This window comes from Diadema setosum, chromosome 15, assembly GCF_964275005.1.
Source record: "Diadema setosum chromosome 15, eeDiaSeto1, whole genome shotgun sequence".
NCBI lineage: Eukaryota > Metazoa > Echinodermata > Echinoidea > Diadematoida > Diadematidae > Diadema > Diadema setosum.
This window is the reverse complement of record NC_092699.1, coordinates 6,860,536-6,880,804: the sequence shown is the minus strand read 5'-3', so window position 1 is coordinate 6,880,804 and position 20,269 is coordinate 6,860,536. Positions and strand designations below refer to the sequence as shown.

At 37.5% G+C, this 20,269-nt stretch overlaps 1 protein-coding gene across 1 annotated transcript in view; it reads left to right on the top strand.

Moving 5' to 3' along the window:
- The window catches only part of LOC140238893 (pleckstrin homology domain-containing family G member 5-like), a 283,988-nt gene that overhangs the window by 246,335 nt on the left and 17,384 nt on the right, over nt 1-20,269 (top strand). The window contains exons 6-7 of the mRNA XM_072318791.1: nt 13,918-14,024; nt 18,611-18,765. Of these exons, the coding sequence (XP_072174892.1) occupies nt 13,918-14,024; nt 18,611-18,765 (262 nt within the window). The remainder of the gene's footprint in view (nt 1-13,917; nt 14,025-18,610; nt 18,766-20,269) is intronic.

The window sequence follows — 20,269 nt, the reverse complement described above, 5'->3', positions numbered from 1 at the left end:
AAACAAACAAAGAAACTTCACCATATTTTCACTTTTCTATCATACATTTGGTATGGAAATGTGATGCAGCTCAGGCTGGTCAATTTTAAGATTTTTAAAATTAAAAAATTTTACAATTTTAAAAGGTAAGTTTAAACGCACCTGAGGATGGTACGTAGCAGTATATATGCATGGCTCTGTGATTTTTGTAAATGTTATGTTTTGTTTTCATTTTTGCACTTGCATACACTTACATATCAGCAGGGAAAACAACTTTTTTAATTGCAAAGGGAATGTGGTAAAAGTTTACCTTATTCACAGTACCCCACTAGGGGGGAAAAATCCATCCCCCCCCCGAAAAAAAAAAGAATTAACAGTAAATTGCATAGTGTAGAATAGAGCCGTCATTCCCCACCCCCACCCCCGATCTGCCACTTCCTTCCTAGTCTCAATGATGAGTCCTCGTACCTTCCGGATCACAAGACCTTTACACACCAAACTTTTGCAGTATGGTACTGGGGGTTGATTCATGAGAGGAATGTAGTGAGATAGAGCAGAATGAAGTGCCAATCTGGGTCCCGTGTTTCATAAAAACTTGTTTTCAGTAACATCTGCCACATTTCTGTGACAAATTTGCTTTTAGTCAATCAGATGCAAGGTTTTCAGTAGCTTATAACAACTATTGTAATTTGTTATTGATAACAATCTTTATGAAATGGTACCCTGATCAACATTCTCAAAGTTTGGTATGATTTCACATAATGCCCAGACTAGCTCATTTGGAATTCCTGTGTAACAATTTGTGTTTCAATACAAGGATATAAAGCAAATGACAGAATGCTGTAAATATTCATTTTGTATTAAAAAAAGAAAGTTTGTGTTCCCCAAGGCCGAGATATTTTGAGGCAGAGATATTAAAAGGGAAAAAAAAAAAATATATATATATACATATTTACATCTATGTTCAGCATTCCAGCCCGATTTCTTTTTTGAGGCAATTTGCTTTTTTCATTTGTTTTTTAATCAAAAAAAAAAAGTTGTTAAAGTACTGAAAAGCATCTCCTGTATAAAATTTGACTTTTTTTCAGAGGAAAAGATCACATTATGTATTTGAACTCCTGCATCAACTTTTCCATTTGAATCCATTTCCTTTTTATTTTTGTATCAAAGCTGGTAACTATCCTGAAAATATTTTGGCCGGTTGTTTTGGAAAATATGTCAGAGAGCAATTTTGGGAAAGCAAAAACAAAAAATCATGTCCTTCTTTTTTCCAACATAGGCAGGATGCTAAATATGTTTCGTTTTTGTTTTTTTGTTTTCATTATCACAAGAATTTTAGTTTCTTGAATTATGAATGCATTGTGTGTGTGTTTTTTTGTTGTTGTTGTTGTTGTTGTTGTTGTTGTTGTTGTTTTTTAGTGATTAGGCATCACACACACACACACTTATACGTGCTCATATGCACTTTAATTCGCAGTTATGTGGCTAACAGCCAGGAAAAAAAAAAGAATATTTGTTAATGTTTTGAGAAATTTTGACCACTGGAAGGATGTGTGACATGACACCCACATTTCATTCAGAACCGGATCATATTTGTCGGCAGAATGGTGAAGGCAGCAATTAGACATCCAAATTGGCTGTGGTGGTTTCTTTCTATTTTGTAGTTTTTCCTCTGTTTTTATGGCCTGTGGCTTTAAAATTTGTCCATGAATGATGTGTGACACACAATGGGAGAAAGAATTGTCAATTCCCCTTTTCTAGTGTGTGACATCATTCATATCTGTCCTGTTATTTTGCTCTTTTATATCTGCCATTGTTTTTGTCCTGTCCCCTGTTTACGATTTTACCTGAAGCTTTTATTGAAATTCAAATTCAGTCAGAGTCTTTTGCATTTGATATATTGCAGATGAAATGCAGTCATTTTTTTTCCATTTTCAAAAACAGTATGACATACAGTCAGTAAATTCAAACATCAGCAAAATTACATAAATATACAAGAGAATGAAAAGATATGTTGATTTTGAGCTATTTAGGAAAGAAGAATAAAGGGTGATTTGATGTGTGATTATATTACGTTAGATATATTAGTTGGATTGGAATGCAGAAGGCTGTTTTTAAATAAGCAAGTAGCTAGAAGAGCTTTATTTCAATGTTGTAGTAGCGTTGTCACATCATATCGAGAGGTTCAAACTTGCTTCATCTTCATACACTTCAATTTGAATGGTACATCTCGTCGGCCAAGACTAGCTGGCATTAATCTTGTGTCATTCCAGGAGAAAAAAAAAAAACACCTGGTTATAAACAAAAAAAAAAACAAAAAAAAGATGAACCTGCAGTTTGAAAGTTTTCTGTTGGCCACAACATGTTGATTCAATATATAGCACCAATTTTCAGCATTTTTTTTTTTTTTTGCGTAGATCTATTTCAATTATATAGCAGAGCATAATTTTAAGTGATCACACTGCCACTGTGCTGCATCAAACAGTAAAGAGTTGTTATTTCTTTCCCACAGTATTGTTTCGTTTTCAATACACGAGGGTGTTTGGGCTCTAGCTCTGATAATTGTGGTCAAGTTTGAATGTGAACGAAATGCACTTTTATAGACTAAACAACCTGTAAATGACAGGTTGAAGGAAATACTATTCATTCATTTTATTCCCCAGAAAACATTTATGGCACCACTTCTGGAGTTCCTGCTATCAAGTTGGACCATGTGTGTTTGTATAGCACGAGCATATTTTCATGGCAAGTGGGCGGTGATAAAGAAACAAATCCTGTATATGAGTCTGTGACGTCAGTAGCTGCAGTTTGGCCAAAGGTTGATTTTGAACCCCCTACTATTCCTTTGCATATACGTGAATAGTTTATATATTAGTAATTATTTCCCGCTATACCATAAACAGTCTGATGTTTGGATTCAAAGAACGAGTCGGTTTTGTCCCACACTCTGCTCTTGTGGATTGTCATCAGAGGGCATGACTTGGTGATTGTTTGCAAATCTGCGATCTCTTTTATTATCACTCAACTGCTTTCATTATTGTCAGCAAAATATCCAGCCCTTCTGGTTTATATTTTTTTTTTCAGTTCTCTTATCATTTCCCCTTTCTTCCCTCAAGGGAGTGCAAAGTTGCGAAGAAAAGTATCAATCAGAATGAGTAACAGACATCTATTGTGAAGGTCATATTGCAGAGGATCAAAGTCTAGCTCTCTGAAAGCATTTGTTCCCATAGAGGTGCATGAGGGGCATTGCTATTAACATTTGTTTGGAACGCTGATACTGAGCGGATGGTGCGGCTGCACTGTGCCAATGCTACGGTTGAGGAGTTTCGTACAAAGGTCCAGCAGTATTCGGCTTTCCATTTACAAGCAGGTACAACTACACAAGGTGAGTGCCCGGTTTGTCCGGCATCCATGCCTACCGGATTTGGATGGACCCATGGTTGGAACCAGCATCCATAGACCAGGCTCCCTCCGTGCCCCACTGCAGTACAACAACAGGTTCCTCCTCTCCCCTACACACATGCACCACAGCACGTACAGCTCTTTCAGCAAAGAAGCTCTTTCCGCGCTTGCTAATCGCTCCGTTTATAGGCAGGGATAATCTTACGTGGACTTTACAGGTTCACTATTGTGTTAATCTCTTGAAGGTATTCAAAACAGGGTCATTGGTCATTGATCAAGGTAAGGAGTTGTTTTCACTTATCCCTCATCACTGTTAAGAGAGAGAGAGAGGAAAAAAATGTTGTCTGTCCTTTTTTGGTACAAGGAAGGTACACAAAGGTCGACAAGATCACCTCGCCCTGGTGGCTGGTCCTTTTCATGCTTGCATTAATGGGGTCGTAAGAGGAGGAGATGCAGGCCAGACAAATTGTTGTATTGGCACCAAGTTCCCCCTCCAGCCATACTTGTGAGGAAGAGGTTTTGCACCCCATTTTGTGACCATTAAAGGGAAGGTAAACCCAAAGAGCAATGTGGATTGAGTGAAAGCAGCAACATTAGTAGAACACATCAGTGAAAGTTTGAGGAAAATCGAACAATCGATGCAAAAGTTATGAATTTTTAAAGTTTTGGTGTTGGAACCGCTGGATGAGGAGACTACTAGAGGATATGACGTATGAGTGGACAACAATACAAAGAAAATATAAAGGAAATTCAACAAAAATTCACTTTTCTAGAATTATGAAAGAGCAATGGACCAACCTCTTTCAGAAAGCAGGGGGAATAATTGCTACCCTTAACATATGTCAATATCAAGTTGATGGAATTTGTAATTTTCATGAAAAATGGATTTTTGTAGAATTTTCTTTATGTTTTCTTGGTGTTGTTGTCCACTCATACGTCATAACCTCTAGTAGTCTCCTCATCCAGCGGTTCCATCACCAAAACTTTAAAAATTCATAACTTTTGCATCGATTGTCCGATTTTCTTCAAACTTTCACTGATGTATTCTACTAATGTTGCTACTTTCACTCAATCCACATTGCTCTTGGGGTTTATCTTCCCTTTAACAATTTCTGGTTTGCCGGTAAGGAGGACCTATGGAGGCTCAAGGAGGAAGGACATGGGTGCTCAGTTATGAGGTCCCTGGGTTCAAGCCCGCCAGCACCAGCAATTGTGCCCCTTGTTTGGCTGAGCACAATATTCTCATGAATTATCTTCTTTTCTGAAAGAGCTCCAGTTATTGTTTCCTTGTTGGTCATGCCAAAATACATTCCAACATGGATACAAAAACATGGAGATAAATGATAATAGTGTTTAGTCAGTCTTAATAATCAGTGAAGTAATGGCATTTGACTTCTTTAATATATTCTACATCTAAAGTCATCTAAAGGAGTATTTATTTTGTATGGACTAGGTTTACAGATACTGCTCTAATGAAAAATACCCCTGAAAGACATATACCTTACACTACCCATGGCTCATCTTCCTAAATATATATATATACTGTATATACAAAGCAAACAACATTATAATTGTAGAAACATGAATTATCTTCTTTTCTGAAAGAGCTCTGTAACAAATAGCACTTACCCCCAAGTTATTATATTTTGTTCTAAAAAATAATGGAGTATCATGATAATGCTTAAAAGTTATGGAGTGAAGAATGTAACATTTGAACCTGTAACAATATCATGATTAATGACTTTAAACAACTTAAGATTGAAGGAATGAGTTTTCTTCAATATGTCTGCCCTTCACTTACAGTCTAACTTGAGTTTTAGCATGTAAATTTAAATTGATCAACATCTGCAGCACGTTTAGTGTTCTTGTTTCCAGAGGCCCTATCACCACTTTAAAGGACAAGTTCACTTTCATTAACATAAGGATTGAGAGAATGCAGCAATATTAGTAGAACACATCAGTGAAAGTTTGAGGAAAATTGGACGATCAATGCAGAAGTTATGAATTTTTCAAATTTTTGTGTTGGAACTGCTGGATGAGGAGACTGCTAAGGCGCGTGATGTCATATGAGTACAACAGTATAAAGAAAATGTAAAGAAAATTCAACATATTTTCACTTTTTTCGCATAATAAAAGAGCACTTGACTTGCCTCTTTCTAAAGGCAATGGGAATAATATTACCCATAACATATGTCAGTAACGAGACAAGGGAATGTGTTCTTTTTTCACAAGATGAAATTTTGTGAAATTCTCTTTATATTTTTCTTATATTGTTGTACGCATGTGACATCATACACTGCAGTAGTCTTCTCATCCAGCGGTGACTGCATAAAAACTTCAAAAATTCATAACTTTTGAACGGATTGTCCGATTTTCCTCAAACTCTCACTGATGTATTCTACTGATATTGCTGCATTCACTCAACCCACATGTCTATGAAGGTGAACTTGTCCTTTAAGGAAATTAGCTGGCAAGACTGAAAGTTGCCTAAAAGTGATAGTTGCCCATCCCCCCCCCCCACCTCATCCCTTCAAAAAACAGCAAAACAAAACAAAACACGGGAGAGGTACTAAGGTACAGATGAATGCTACTTATATGAAACGAAGGTTTGTTTTGACCGCTAAGTGTTTTCAAGTGTCTGACACTTGACATTACTCTATTAATTTTGTGTATCTCAACCTGAATATGTATAGACCACTGTGAAATTAATTACAGTAATGAAAGTTAACTGCACTGTGTGTTACAGTAGGTATTCCATTGCTACTTATAATTTTCAAAGAGGAAAAGAAAGTTAAAACAACAATCAATATCAAACTGGTTTATCAATATTAACCCGTTGAGGACGAGTCCCGAGTATACTCAGGCAGGTGTCTATGGGGAATGCGTGTTGTAGCAAAATCAAACCTTTCTCAACGGGTTAATGGACTTCTTGTGGGAGTGAAAGAGAAAGAGGCAAGTCAAGTGCTCTTTTATTGTGCGAAAAAAGTGAAAATATGTTGAATTTTCTTTACATTTTCTTTATACTGTTGTACTCATATGACATCACAAGCCTTAGTAGTCTCCTCATCCACCGGTTCCAACACAAAAATTAAAAAAATTCATTACTTCTGCATCGATTGTCCAATTTTCCTCAAACTTTCACTGATGTGTTCTACTATTAAATTGCTGCATTCTCTCAATCCTTATGTTAATGAAGGTGAACTTGTCCTTTAACCTTTTGTGTGCCTTGGCACAGAAATCCCACTTCAGTCCCCACACTCCTGTCCAAAGTCCGTAGCAGAAAGGGAGATGTAATAATAAATCATCCTTGACGAGAGAAAGTTGCTGTTTATTTCACAACATCACTTCAACGGCAGTTTACTGAAGGGAAATTCCCAGCCGAGAAACTCTGTCGTCATCTACGGTTTGTTTGTATAGCATCTACCAGTCTTATCAATTTTATGTGTTGACCTACAGACATAAAGGTCTCCTGTATCAAATTTAGGGGGAAATATTGTGAACTGGAGGCAGTAAGTTAAACGGAGACATATGAAAGTCAACATTTTCTTATCATCACGTTTACATCAAACCGGAAAATGTGGAGAGTTTCATTTTATCGTGCCCTGCAGTTGACGAATGATAATAGAGGATAAAGGAACAGAATTTGCAGGAGCTGTTTGTTGCTGGGTGCAATGTAACTCTTGATAAAACTGGATGATAGCTGGGAGGATATTATGTCGTCGGGTACAAAACACCACTGAAATGAGATTAGTGCCAAAAAGGGGGGAAAATAGGTGACAGGGAATACGGATTCGGATGAAGGAAGTGATCTTACACTTTCCCCTCCTTCTTCCCCCCATCAGATAGATACCCCCTTCTCCTCAAATCAAAGTGGCCTGAATCCAAAAGAGTTAATTAGCCCAAGGAAGAACCTTAATGATCCACCTGTCAAGGAAGGTCTCTGAACCTGTTTTGTCTCCCAAGTCCCCCTTGTCCCAACCCCCCCCCCCCCATGAAGATGTCTCCAGGGGTGCAAATGCCCATGTCAACCAAATTAAAGGAGACCAACAAAAATCTTAAGTATGAAATGTCTTTGAAGGCACAGTTTCGAAAAACTTCAAATGGGTCAGTAAATCTTTTTGAACAAAAATCAGTTGAGTAACAAGGAAGTCACTGCTGTTTTCTAACAACAAGACATAGTAATCAGATTGGGGATTGGACTGCTGACAGCCCCCTATTCATTTCGTCCAGAAACTTCATTGGATTTTGATTTTGATGCATTACTGCATGTTATAACTTGAGTCCAGAGAGGGACGTTTGCCCCCATCACAGGAAGAGTGGGAAATCAAGAAATTTCACGAAACAAAAACATTGTTGTCCACAACTTGTGACAAATTTGACAACTGCCCTCAAGTGAATTGATGACTAGATTTTTAAAAAAAAAAAAAACTTCCTCATTCTTAGCTCAAGTCTTGTACCAAAATTTACTGATTCATGTGGATTTCTAACTTTCTACACTATAAGTGAGTTGACCTTTCAGTTTCTATTTCTTTTGTATGGCCCTTGAGTTGTAGTGAGGTGTTGAAATCTAATGGTATTGTACTTTGAAATCATTGACTAACATCTTTGAGAACAAAGTGTCTGTACTTAATATATGACTTGTCTTTAGACAGTTAAAGTTTATATCTAGAGTTGATCACACAGGAACAGGACCCAAAGTATCTTTTCTGTTTTCTCACATTATTGAGAACAAAAATATGTACTTGTAGGTTAAAATCTGTTGCCTTTTAACCTGTTGAGGACAGTTTGATTTTGCTACAACACTCATTTCCCATAGACGCTTGCCCAAGTATACTCGGGACTCGTCCTCAACGGGTTAAAGGCAATTAAAGGTGTTCAACATTGATAGCAGAGGAACAGGCCCTATAAAGAAATGTTTCTGATTATTTACTGATATTAATTGTTTGGGATAAATTTTGGCACATGCCAAATGTCATTCTGTGTTAAATTTGACTCATTGCCAGGAGGGACTCCGGAGATGGATGTCCACCTTTAAAGAGAGATATAGATCTTGTGCAATATGCTCTACTTACTTCTTCATAACTGTGCCAAACATATTTCTTTGTTTTCTTCTTCTTCCTCTCTGATGGAACTGTGCTTTGAACCTTATTTTCCATGCTATTGAGAATGTTTTAGTTTTTTGAATTGTGGATCGTAATGCACTCTGCTCATGAAGAATTTGGGTACATTGTGTGTGGGAGTTGTGCTTTTGGAATGATTTTTGTAAAGTCTTCTCATTGCGTTACGGACACAACCTCGAGAATGCATTGCACTTTTGACTTCTTTTTTTTTTTATTCTTGATGGATCAAAGTGTTTAGCTGTTGATGGCATACATAAGATTTTGGAGAGACATTGACAGTTAAACAACTGATGTGTCTTATCAATGCTTGATTCCTTGAGCTTTCTCTCCAGTCAAGGGACACTTTCTGTTGCATCAGAAAGAGCAATCTTTCATTTGATTAATTCCATGGCTGCGGTCAGCAACGCTATAGCTTCCCCAATTCTATAAGTTCGTACTCTAAGGCTTTATCCTTACAGTTAAAACAAAGAGAAGACAGTTGTGATCCACTTTAGGCATTGAGTGTTAAATCATTATAAATTCCGTACAGTTTCTCCCCAGCCAGACTCATTCTTTTGGTATATGTTCCCTCCTCATCCCTAGCCCTCCCCCTTTAATTTGAACACAGTACCATTCAAGCTAGGAATGATAGTTTCAAAATCTACATCCAGTTTGGAACAGGGGTAAAACTGCAAAGAGTTTTGCTAGCAGGTGCTGATTAATTCCTCTGTAACTTTGCCAAGATCGAAGGTCCCTTTCATTAAAACAGTATCGTGCTACTGCAGCAGCATATACGTGTCTTGCTTATATTTTCCGAATCCAACACGTAACATTTACAACTTTGGGTTAGAAGTGACTTGCCGTTGCCTCAACTTTGGGAAGGTTCTATAATCCTGAAGTTTGCTTTGGACCTACCCACAAACCATGTTGGAAAACTCTATGATCTGGAGGGTTGTTCTGCATGCTTATTTGGTATGTACACCCTGCATGCACTTGTTGTTCTTTGTTAGTTTAATAAGTACGCACCCAGCAGCATTGCATAGTGATTTGTATCAATGAATATACTGACAGGCAGGTTCTTTGGTTTACCCATATTGATGAACATGCTTCTTGTCTGAAGAAATCCTCATATACAGTTGGATATGCAGTGAGTTTATTTCAATCTCGAAGCGGTTTGGACTTGTCCTCTACAGCAGAAATGTTGACGGAGTCATTCTGTGTTTTGAACTATTTTCCTGAAAGTTCTGTGTTTGGTATGTGTGACGAAAATTGTCATCTAGCACAGCGTGTTATTTGCTTTTTTTATCACAGTTAAATTAAACACACACAAAAATCAGTCATTTAGTGCAAGAGTACCTTCTTCGTAGCCCACCATATACAACTATGCAAATATACTCTGACCTCATGTGCATTGTTTTTTTTACATGATTGCACACAAATCGGTTGTTTTTTAATGTGTGTGTGTGTGTGTGTGTGTGTGTTTTATGTACGATTTCATTGAAAGTCACCCAGATGTGAAGAAATAAACAATATGTATTGTGCAGTCTAAAGAAACAAATCTGTTGGTATAGTGCACTGGTTGTATATGCCATTGCATGTGTGCAGACAAGAATATAAAGATAAATCCTGTTGACTACTGTGATTCGTCTGTCAACAGATTCAAGTTTTGGTGATACTCTGTTGTAAAGAAATAAATGTCTCTGTTTGTGTGGAGGTGCTATCGGGCTCGCATAGGGACATTTCTGCCATTATCCCACAATGCTAGAATAGTTCTGGCATTCATGTTGTTTGCACCCGTCTCATATGTACTTCTGATAGCACTCTGACTTTGAATTAGGCACATTCCATTCGTAACTCACACATTCTTCTGTCCACATTGGCGATATTCGCTATTCTATTATCCCATGTTCATCGTATCTAGTCCATTTTATTGTGGAAAATGAGGTTCCTGAATTGTCACCTCATCCCCCTCCCCCTTCCATTTTTAACCCATTAAAGACCAGTCCCTAGTATACTTGGGCAGGTGTCTATGTGAAATGCATGTTACAGCAAAATCAGCCCATCCTCAATGGGTTAACAGTACTAAAACTCTTTGGTGTTTATTTTCTTTTCTTACTTTCTTTTTCTATTGGATGCAAATTTTCCATACCTGTTTCACAAGACTGGATGGAGATTTATTGCAGTCGTCTTCCTCTTGTCAAAGTTAATGGTTACAAAGCCAACATCATCCCTATCAAGTTTGATTTGTTTGTGTGTGTATGTGTGTGTTTGCGTTTCTCAAATGCGTGGACGGCAATAGCTGTATGAATCAGTATCACCAATCTCCATCGTGTAAAGACACGTAACTGCTGTGTGTGCTTCAGGTAACACTCACAATAGGTTCAAAGGATGATATCGTCGTGGCGATAGTTATCATGAGCAAACATGGAAGAGACAGCAGTTGCTGTAAATTCGAAAGCAAGTGCTTGGACTTGAGTGCGGCTATCTTCAATTATCAGTGTTATCATCGTGGATAATTCAGTTGCGAAAGGTGATTGTCTGGAGAAAAGATGGACATGGTTTATCTAAGAAACCAAAGCAAGCACAGCTATGGAATTTAATCCTCTTTGGTGGGGACTTCTTTCCTGAAGTGTGTACCAAGCCGGCATCTTATCAGTTTTGACGCATTATTTTGATTGCAACATTCATAATGTGGATTATGTCTGCATGTAGCAGATAAACCTCCTTTGAAAATTCTGACCTGGGCACTGAAGTCACAAGTTTGAACTGTCGTCCTTTTCAATCTCACAGCTGGTTAGTATAAAGTGACCTTACCATTGGACTATGAATAGTCTTACAATGCAGTGTGTGTTGAGTTCATAGGCTTCACTCCATTGACAAGTCTTATATTGACAAAAATGAGAATTAGCTGAAAACTACTGTTTTCATGGTATTTGAACTTTCTCATATATCTTCTTTATTTTTCTATCTTTGAGGGCACCATTGGCATTTCATTTAATGGATGAGGTGCAGTACAAATTACAGCAATTATTATTATCATTATAGTTATCTATGTTTACTTTTCTTGCAAATTTGCAATTACAAATCACGGATATGGAGTTGCTAATGTGGGTGCAGAATGAATTATATAAAGACATCGTGTACCATTTGCCTTTTCAAGAAGACCACAGGTTACAGATATTTTTTTTTTCTGAATTCATGCTGAGTGTAAATGCACCTAATTTTTAATACTTCCTTAAGATTTTGATGGAATTTTATTGTCAAGAATATGAATGTTGCTCATGCATGAAAGAGATTTTCAAAAAGGTGATCAGGTAAACATCGACACATGATAGCAGGCTGGCACATTTTCCTTTTTTTCACTTCCTACATTGTACTCTGGTATTAGCACCTCAGCACAGTGCGATATCCACAGTGGGGGTGGGGGGGGGGGGAGATGAGAGGTTCCTTTTGAAACATGTTTCAAGGTGAGTTTTTGCTGAAGCTCATCTACAATGATGAATAGTGCAGACTAAACCAAAATATGTGCCCCATTTTGAAGCCAGGTAACCGCTATTCATAAAGGATCCAAAGCCTTGCACAGACAATTTTCAATTGCTTGTTGTTTAGAGAGAAAAATAAAAGCAAGGGGAAAAAATGTTTGGCAGCAGATTGAACAGGAAAAGAGCCTTCAGACAGCATTTGCCAACAAAAATAACATTACTGTACTTTCCCCAGTGTCTTGTGGAGTGTTATGTATCGGTGAATGAGTCTGCTGGTTAATAAAGGATTGATGTAACAGCCTTTTAAAAGATTCCAAGCTCCAACTCATTATGAGAACAGTCAGGATGTTTTGTTTTGGGGTTTTTTTTTTCTCGCAGTGATTAACAGTTGTGACTGTCTCAACTGTTAGCGTTGCTTGAAGACATGTTCACAGCCTTCCTTTTAGCATGTACTGACAGTCTGTGAGCAGTTTGTTCAAGTTTGTGTTTACCTTTCGATAATTACAGAGGTCGCAGGTGCCTATCTAATATCGTTGATGACATGCTTCGTATAAGTGACGTTCCATGAGCTTCAGGGATACGATACCTGATCTTCCATGCTGTGTCAGTTGAATGCGTTTGAGGCGTTTGAGAGCTGCAAAAAACAAGCGGAATGAAGGCCGGACCAGTGCTGTATTTGCTTCTTTGTCTGATGCGTTCAACGCAAATTCACGTGTGAACCATACCAGGAATTATATACTTTGTGGGAACAATTCATACTAGTGTTACACCTCAGGCAAGCGTTACACAACGTTAACCCGTTGAAGATCATGAGTCTCGAGTATACTCGAGCAGGTGTCTATGGGAAATGTGTGTTGTAGCAAATTTAGCCCGTCCTCAATGGGTTAAGAATGTGTATTGAAGGTCATGTGCTACCGGCTGCCACTGATAATTTTACACTTTATAACTTGTTCGTGAATGTGTTTAGACATGCATTTGTGTATGACAAGTTCCACTGTGTTTCGCGAGTCTGAAAATGCACTTTAATCGTGCCTTTTTACTCAAAAGAGTATATCAGATCATGGATGGCCAGTTGCGATTTTTAGAATTCACCCACTGGTTTTGATTGCACAATCTTATTAACATTATGCATCGATTAACTCGAAAAGCTAATTTTCCCCAACACCTCGCTCTGTTTGGTGGCAGGTGTTCGTACTATTCTATGTGTTTGTACCTTTTTAAAAGTGTTTGAAATGTAGTGGGAAAATTGTGTATCTGTGTTTGGCCAACTTTTAGGCTTTTGGAGTTACAGGTCACATATATCACATATATCTTTCTATTTGTATGTGTATATGTATGTATACACACACTTACATTCATCTCCCAATTATTAAAGAGGATTCCATTTGTGTATGTGTGTGTGGAAGCTCTGACCAAGATATTATTAACCCGTTGAGGACGAGTCCCGAGTATATTCATGCAGGTGTCTATGGGAAATGCATGTTGTAGCAAAATCAGTCCGTCCTGAGCGGGTTAAGAGTCTGTCTGAGTATAAATGCATTCGTCCCCATGAAACGTTACTATGTGTAATACATAAGGTATATCTGACTAAGACATCATGAAATCTCTGTTTTACACAATGTATTTGAAGAGTTTGTTTGCAAAAACTGATAAGTCCATTTTTTAAGATTTTGAAGTACGGTCTATGCCATAAAGTACAAAATAATACCTTTTAAATGATATATTGGTCACTACATATAAAGGTACATTTTTGAAGTTATGGTCAAAAGAAGCAAAAGTTTTCTTATCATTCTCTTTATTTTTCTTGACCTTTAATCGCAAATATCTCCATTTGGCAAATATGGACTTATCGGTTTTTGCGAACAAACTCTTCATTTCTTGACTAATCTGGAGGATACCTGAGTGACTGATTATCTTTTTTTTCTCTTCCTCATATTTCTTTGATACCTCGACAGGATCCGGGCGGAGGGGGCAAGGACATCACAAAATTCTTGCTAACCTTTGAGATCGAGAGCGTCAAGGAGACGGTGCGGCTACCAGCACGCAAGGACCACGAACTCAAGTAGGTCTTCCCCCATCCGCATCACTTGACCGCATCAGGGAGTGGTCTAGGGCAATTACCCCCTGGGCAATTACCCCGGATCCTTCCCCTATCCCTAATCCTAATCGTAACCCTAAACCTAAGCCTTACCCTAATCTTTACTCTTTACCACTAACCAGTATTTAATTGGGGGTGGTTGTGGTTAATTGCCCTTGGGGGGTAATTGCCCTGATAGGCAGGGAGCACTGTCTTTATGAAGGAATATACAGAAATTTATTTAATAGTAAAGGGGAATTACAACTATATGTATTTTTGTATGTACATATGTATGTATAATATGATAAAAAGAGAAGAGAGAGATATACTTATTTGTATAGGTGGATGTGTAGATATGAAAATGAAAAAAAAAATGAATGCAAATCTGGTTTGAAACCTTGACTTTATAACAAGAAAGAAAGATGCAATAAAGGGAATAAGAGAGACAGACAGAGTAATAGAGAATTAAAAAAAGAAGGAAGGGACGGAAAACAGCATATTGTGCTATAGAAACACAGGGAGAATAGAAGGGTAAAAAGTCACTTATTAAAGGAACTTTACAGGAGATATAACTGTAAGTAGAGAAGGCTGGATATATAGTCTAGCTGAGTAGACATGTAAGTGCATTGTGAGAGAAATGTGCAGAGCGTCTCATCAAAACCATATTAGTGAGGTGCATGATTAATTCTAGGGCTTTCAAGAGGAAAACGGGAGGAGATTATCTTCACCTCAAAGTGACTTTGCTCGATGATGTGCCTTCCGCCACAAATCGATATTGAAGCAGTGCATGGTGGAACCAGCTTAATATCCCCCTGCAAGTCAGCCGTGATTCCCCTACCCCCGGAGTCTCTTCAGCGATAAAGCGACACGCCACTCCATGTCAGTTGAAGAGGAGAGAAATATCAAACAGAATATGTGGTAGACATGTTATCAAAACCAGGAGGGGAAGGTAAAGCTAAAACATAGTTCTTGTCTGCCTGCAGAATTGTGTATTTTGGCCGTAAAATGTACATATTTGCACAGGAATTATGTGAAATAATGCTGTCATAACACTATTTCAGTTAGGTAACGACAAAAATGTGAAATATTGGCAAAAAAAAAAAAACAACTTTGCCCGAAGTACTGCAATCTCTGATCTTACCCGATTGGGGCTGTTAGGTGATTCTTATGGGCCTATTCGATTATACCTATTTATCATAACATCGCACCACACCAATATCCATTGCACGTGAGTCTGTGTGCAGTTCAGTACCATTGCTTGGACATGATTCGATCATCACGTGCGAGCACCATTCTTACATACCCACTACTGAACAGGTAGGGCGTTCGGGAATATAAGTTGGGTATAATAGTAAACTGTATTTTTTCACACTTTTGATATCAAAATACTACAAGACAACTCATTTTCTCAGCAAATCACATCAGCCAGACATTTTTTTTTTTGTTTTGTTTTGAGATTTCTGATATCATCAAGCAAATTCAAAATGGTAGAAGATGAATTTGAACCCTTCCAAGTATTATGTTTCAGCTTTGACCAGTTAAAGACTAGCACTGAGTGTACTCTGGCAGGTGTCTATGGGAAATGTGTGTTATAGCAAAAGCAGCTCATCCTCAACAGGTTAAGATAGGATTGTTTACTCACACAACCCGCCATGCAATCCCTCCCCCCAAACCTTCCTCCTCTTGTTGGTTTACAGCATGTGTACAACATTTTCAATGGCATGACAAAGTCACACACATTTTTTTTTTTTTTTTACTTTTATTTTTTGAGGGTGTTACTTTTCAGTGTGGTATGTGTACGTGTAGGTGATGAAAGAGGAAGATGTGTTTGTTTGTGATGGAGTGAAACTAGAGGCTTGATCCATTGACTGCATCAGGGAGATTGGGCTCCCTATGTATGTGTGACGTACTGTAAATGACACTCTTCGTACACACTGTACAGCCCTGTTTTCATCATTTGTGGAACTGTTTGTGTTGGGTCGCTGCCCAAGTTGGATTTATGCGTGAATTTTGTGTGAAAGAGAGCAAAACAGAATGGTGGAAGTTTTCTCAAAATTGGAAGCTTAATTTGGAGTTTTGTCACAATTTGGAAATGTATGTTGAAGTTTCATCAAAATTGGAAACTTAGGTTGAAGTTTCCTCAAAATTGTACCCTTATATTGAAGTTTCATCACAATTGGAAGCTGATGTTGAAGTTCATCAAAATTGGTAGTTTTATATTGAAGTTCATCAAAATTAGAAATGTATTTTGAAGTTTCCTTACAATTGGAAATGTATTTTGAAGTTTCATCACATTTGGAAACTTATGTTGAAGTTTCATCACTATTGGAAACCTATCTTGAAGTTTCATCACAATTGAAAACTTAGGTTGAAGTTTTATCACAAATGGAAACTTATGTTGAAGTTTTATCGCAAATGGAAACTTATGTTAGAAGTTTCATCACAACTGGAAACCTATGTTGAAAGTTTCATCACAATTGGAATTTTGTGTTAGAAGTTCCATCACAATTTGAAACCTGTGTTGAAGTTTCATCACAATTGGAAATTTATGCTGAAGTTTCATCACAATTGAAAACTTATGCTGAAGTTTCAGTACAAATGGAAGCTTATGTTGAAGTTTCATCACAATTGAAAACATGTTGAAGTTTTATCACAAATGGAAACTTATATTAGAAGTTTCATCACAATTGGAATTTTATGTTAGAAGTTTCATCACAATTGAAAACTTACGCTGAAGTTTCATCACAATTGAAAGCATGTTGAAGTTTTATCACAAATGGAAACTTATGTTAGAAGTTTCATCACAAGTGGAATTTTATCTTAGAAGTTTCATCACAATTTGAAACCTGTGTTGAGGTTTCATCACAATTGGAAACTTATGTTAGAAGTTTCATCATAATTGGAAACCTATGTTGAAGTTTTATCACAAATGGAGACTTACGTTGCAGTTTCATCAAAATTGGAAGCTGATGTTGAAGTTTCATCAAAATTGGAAGTTTTGCAATGAAGTTTTTTAAATTTTTTTTTTCTGTGTGTGTATGTGTATTTGTGCGTGTGTGCATGCGCTTGCTGTTGTTGATACACTGTATTAACAGCTATGCCATTTTTTTTTCATCTGTCATCAGTATGACTCAGAGATTCACAGAAAGAGGGGGTGTATGAAAGACACATTCCTGGATTGATTGTACAAAGTATGCATAATGCTGAGGAATTGAGCCAATGTCATGGGTCAATGTAAAACAAAAATAACATGCAAATAAGAATAAGGGCATTAACCCTTTGAGGACGGACTGATTTTGCTACAACACGCATTTCCCATAGACTCCTACCCGAGTATACTTGGGACTCGTCCTCAACGGGTTAATTGTCAATATATATTGCAGTGTTTGTCATATTTATTTGTAGATGAACCTTGAGATGGAGGTTTTACTGTAACTCTGCAATCTTGCACACTCAAAATATCAACCTGTGAACATTCTGGAGCTCCCTTATCCATTTTATCAGTTTTGAAAAGAAAAAGATTATGGACCTACTTCAAGGATCTAAGATTAAAGCAAAGTGTTTGACCCACTCCTACACCACACCATGTCAAAATCTTCTGCCAAGAAATTACAGGAGACAACTCAAAAATAAAGAAGATAAACAAAGTTGACTTACATGCCATTTGGACGCACTGTCTTTCATTTCATTCTATTCAAAACCCTGTTCACACCTGAAGAATAAAGTTCATTGCTTTCAACAAAAACAAACAATGAAAGGTGCTCCATCAGAAGGCCACTATCTTATCTGTTTGTTTTTACACTTGCTGAATTTTCTCTTATTTTGACAGTAGGAATAGCCAGGGTTGTTGGTTTTTTTGTTAAAAGGAAAAGAATACAATTTTCCTTTGTGTATTTTTCTAGTTTTTATTTTGCCCTCCCCCCCCCCCCCTTTCATTTTATTTGGAAATAAGCTGTCTCTCTTTGCTGGGGATCAAAGATACATGCATGTACATCATGTAATCTCCCAGGCACCATGGACACCCAAGCAGTTCCCTCAAACTATAACAGGTAGACTGCTTGAGTATGATTGTTGTGAAATAGCAGACTTCTCTATGCCTTTTTGTTTCATCTGAATGTGTATTAAAGGAATTATGTCTTCCTTCAAAATGAACCTTATCTATTTAACCAAAGAGTTAACATATATTATGAACACTCAGTGATCAGCTTGATCAAAGGACTGGAATGATAATAATGATAATAATAATTTTATTATTATGATCGGCATGATCAATATGATCAACCAATATATTGATCAGCTTGATCAATATGATGGTAGGTCCGGGTATTGTACCTACACAGAGTCGCTCTGTATGCCAGGAGCCTGCCAATACTGAGGCAGTGATAATGGCAGGGCCCTCGGGAAGAGCATTGAAAACACTGAAGCTGAAGAGGCTACCCTAGGTGATTGAGACTTATGAATAATTTTTATGATTGTTATGAGCCTATGGCTGTATGAGGCTTGTGATGATCATGATGGTAGTAATCATAATGAGTACAATCAATGCACATACGTCCCTCTTGCTCCAACAGGGATGTACTGGAGGAAGCGCTGAGCAAGAAGGGCCTAAACCTCGCCGACGTGGACATCTACATCAACTCAACGAACAGTAACCCGCTGCCGCGGACAGATAAGGGCCTCAAGGTGCCCACGGAGCCCCTTGGGGGATCAGAAGTCTTCATTCGACGTAAGGCTGGAATGAGACTACTAATTCATAGCCTCCCATCCAGTCACACGCTTTTTCTTTTTGTTTTCTTTTTTCTTCCTCATGTAACCAATATCCTCCTCATATCATATCCTTGTAACCTGCTGTGAGTTAAGCCCTTAAAGGGACATTCCAGACGATTTTCATAATTTCACATCATGTAGTACATAAATCGACAACTCCACGTATTGATTTCTGGAATTTATTGTGGTTCTTTAGCAGAGAAACAATACTCTGAAAAATCTTTAACAAATTACACTGAACAAGGATGATGACATAGGAGGTTCATATATTTCAGAATGTAGCAGTGTAATTCCATTACAATACCACTTGCTGGCGAGTTCACCTGTGTATAATCTATGCATGCCGCCTTCTTTTGTTCTGCTTCCTTGAGCCCCAACTCATGCAGTCTTATGGTGACTCTGCGATGTCATCATACTTGTTCATTGCAATTTGTTCTAAATTTTGAAAATATTCTTATTTTTCATCCCAATTACCATATATTCTAAAACTTTGTCCTCAGTATAACTAATTTATAGTTGTTCAAATGTAAAAATCTGAAAATAGTCCGGAGGTCTCCTTTAAACTACATGATAATGGAATAAATATTTTTCCTTCCATGTGGGTGTATGTAGTATGTTTGCGCCTGTGTGTTCAGTAATAGACACCTTCAGGACTGGACCTATGCCAGGACTAGTACTGATCATGATTACTTGCCAGCCACCTTTCTTCATCCTCACTTTCTTTGCCTAAGTTGTTGGATATGCATGCATCATTTACAAATAATTTTGGATGGTTCTGCATTTGAAGAATTCGAAGCTCCTGCCATCATGCACTGTGTGAATGCAGAGGTCAGCAGATTGTAGGTCCATTGACTCTCAGTTGTAAATGTCCATCCCAGATGTCCAGGAATATACATCTTTAAAAAAGAAGAAAATTAATTCATTAAAAAAAAAAATGTAATGTTCTCAATTTCAAGGATGAGAGTTGTCAAACTTGACATTTTTCAATTTGTTTGTGTGTGTGCAAGAAGAGAATTGGGATAAATCTATGTTTGAAGATCAATGACATTTGTTTTTTTCTGTTTTTTCAATCGGCTAAGGAAAACCAGAGATGTTCATCTTATGACATGAGAATCATGATACTGATTTTATTTCTGTGAAAGGGAAAGGAAACTCTTGATTGATTGATTCAAGATCAGTCAGCTCCAATATCTGTCGGCATAAAATGTAAAATTGCGCCAATAAAAATACAGGAACGAGGATCACATGAGCAAGGCTTTTGTTGATTAGCACAGCCAAGGTATGGGCTTAATCATTTTTTAACTCAACCTATGATTTTCTTGTTTAAAAAAAAAGAAAGAAACATTAAAGAGTAATGTGTATCTATCCATCGTGAGTTCGCAACCTTACACAACAATAATGGATTATTGCTTGTGGTCAGGTTGGCTTAACGAGGGAGGAAAATCATTCATCATGGTGGAGAC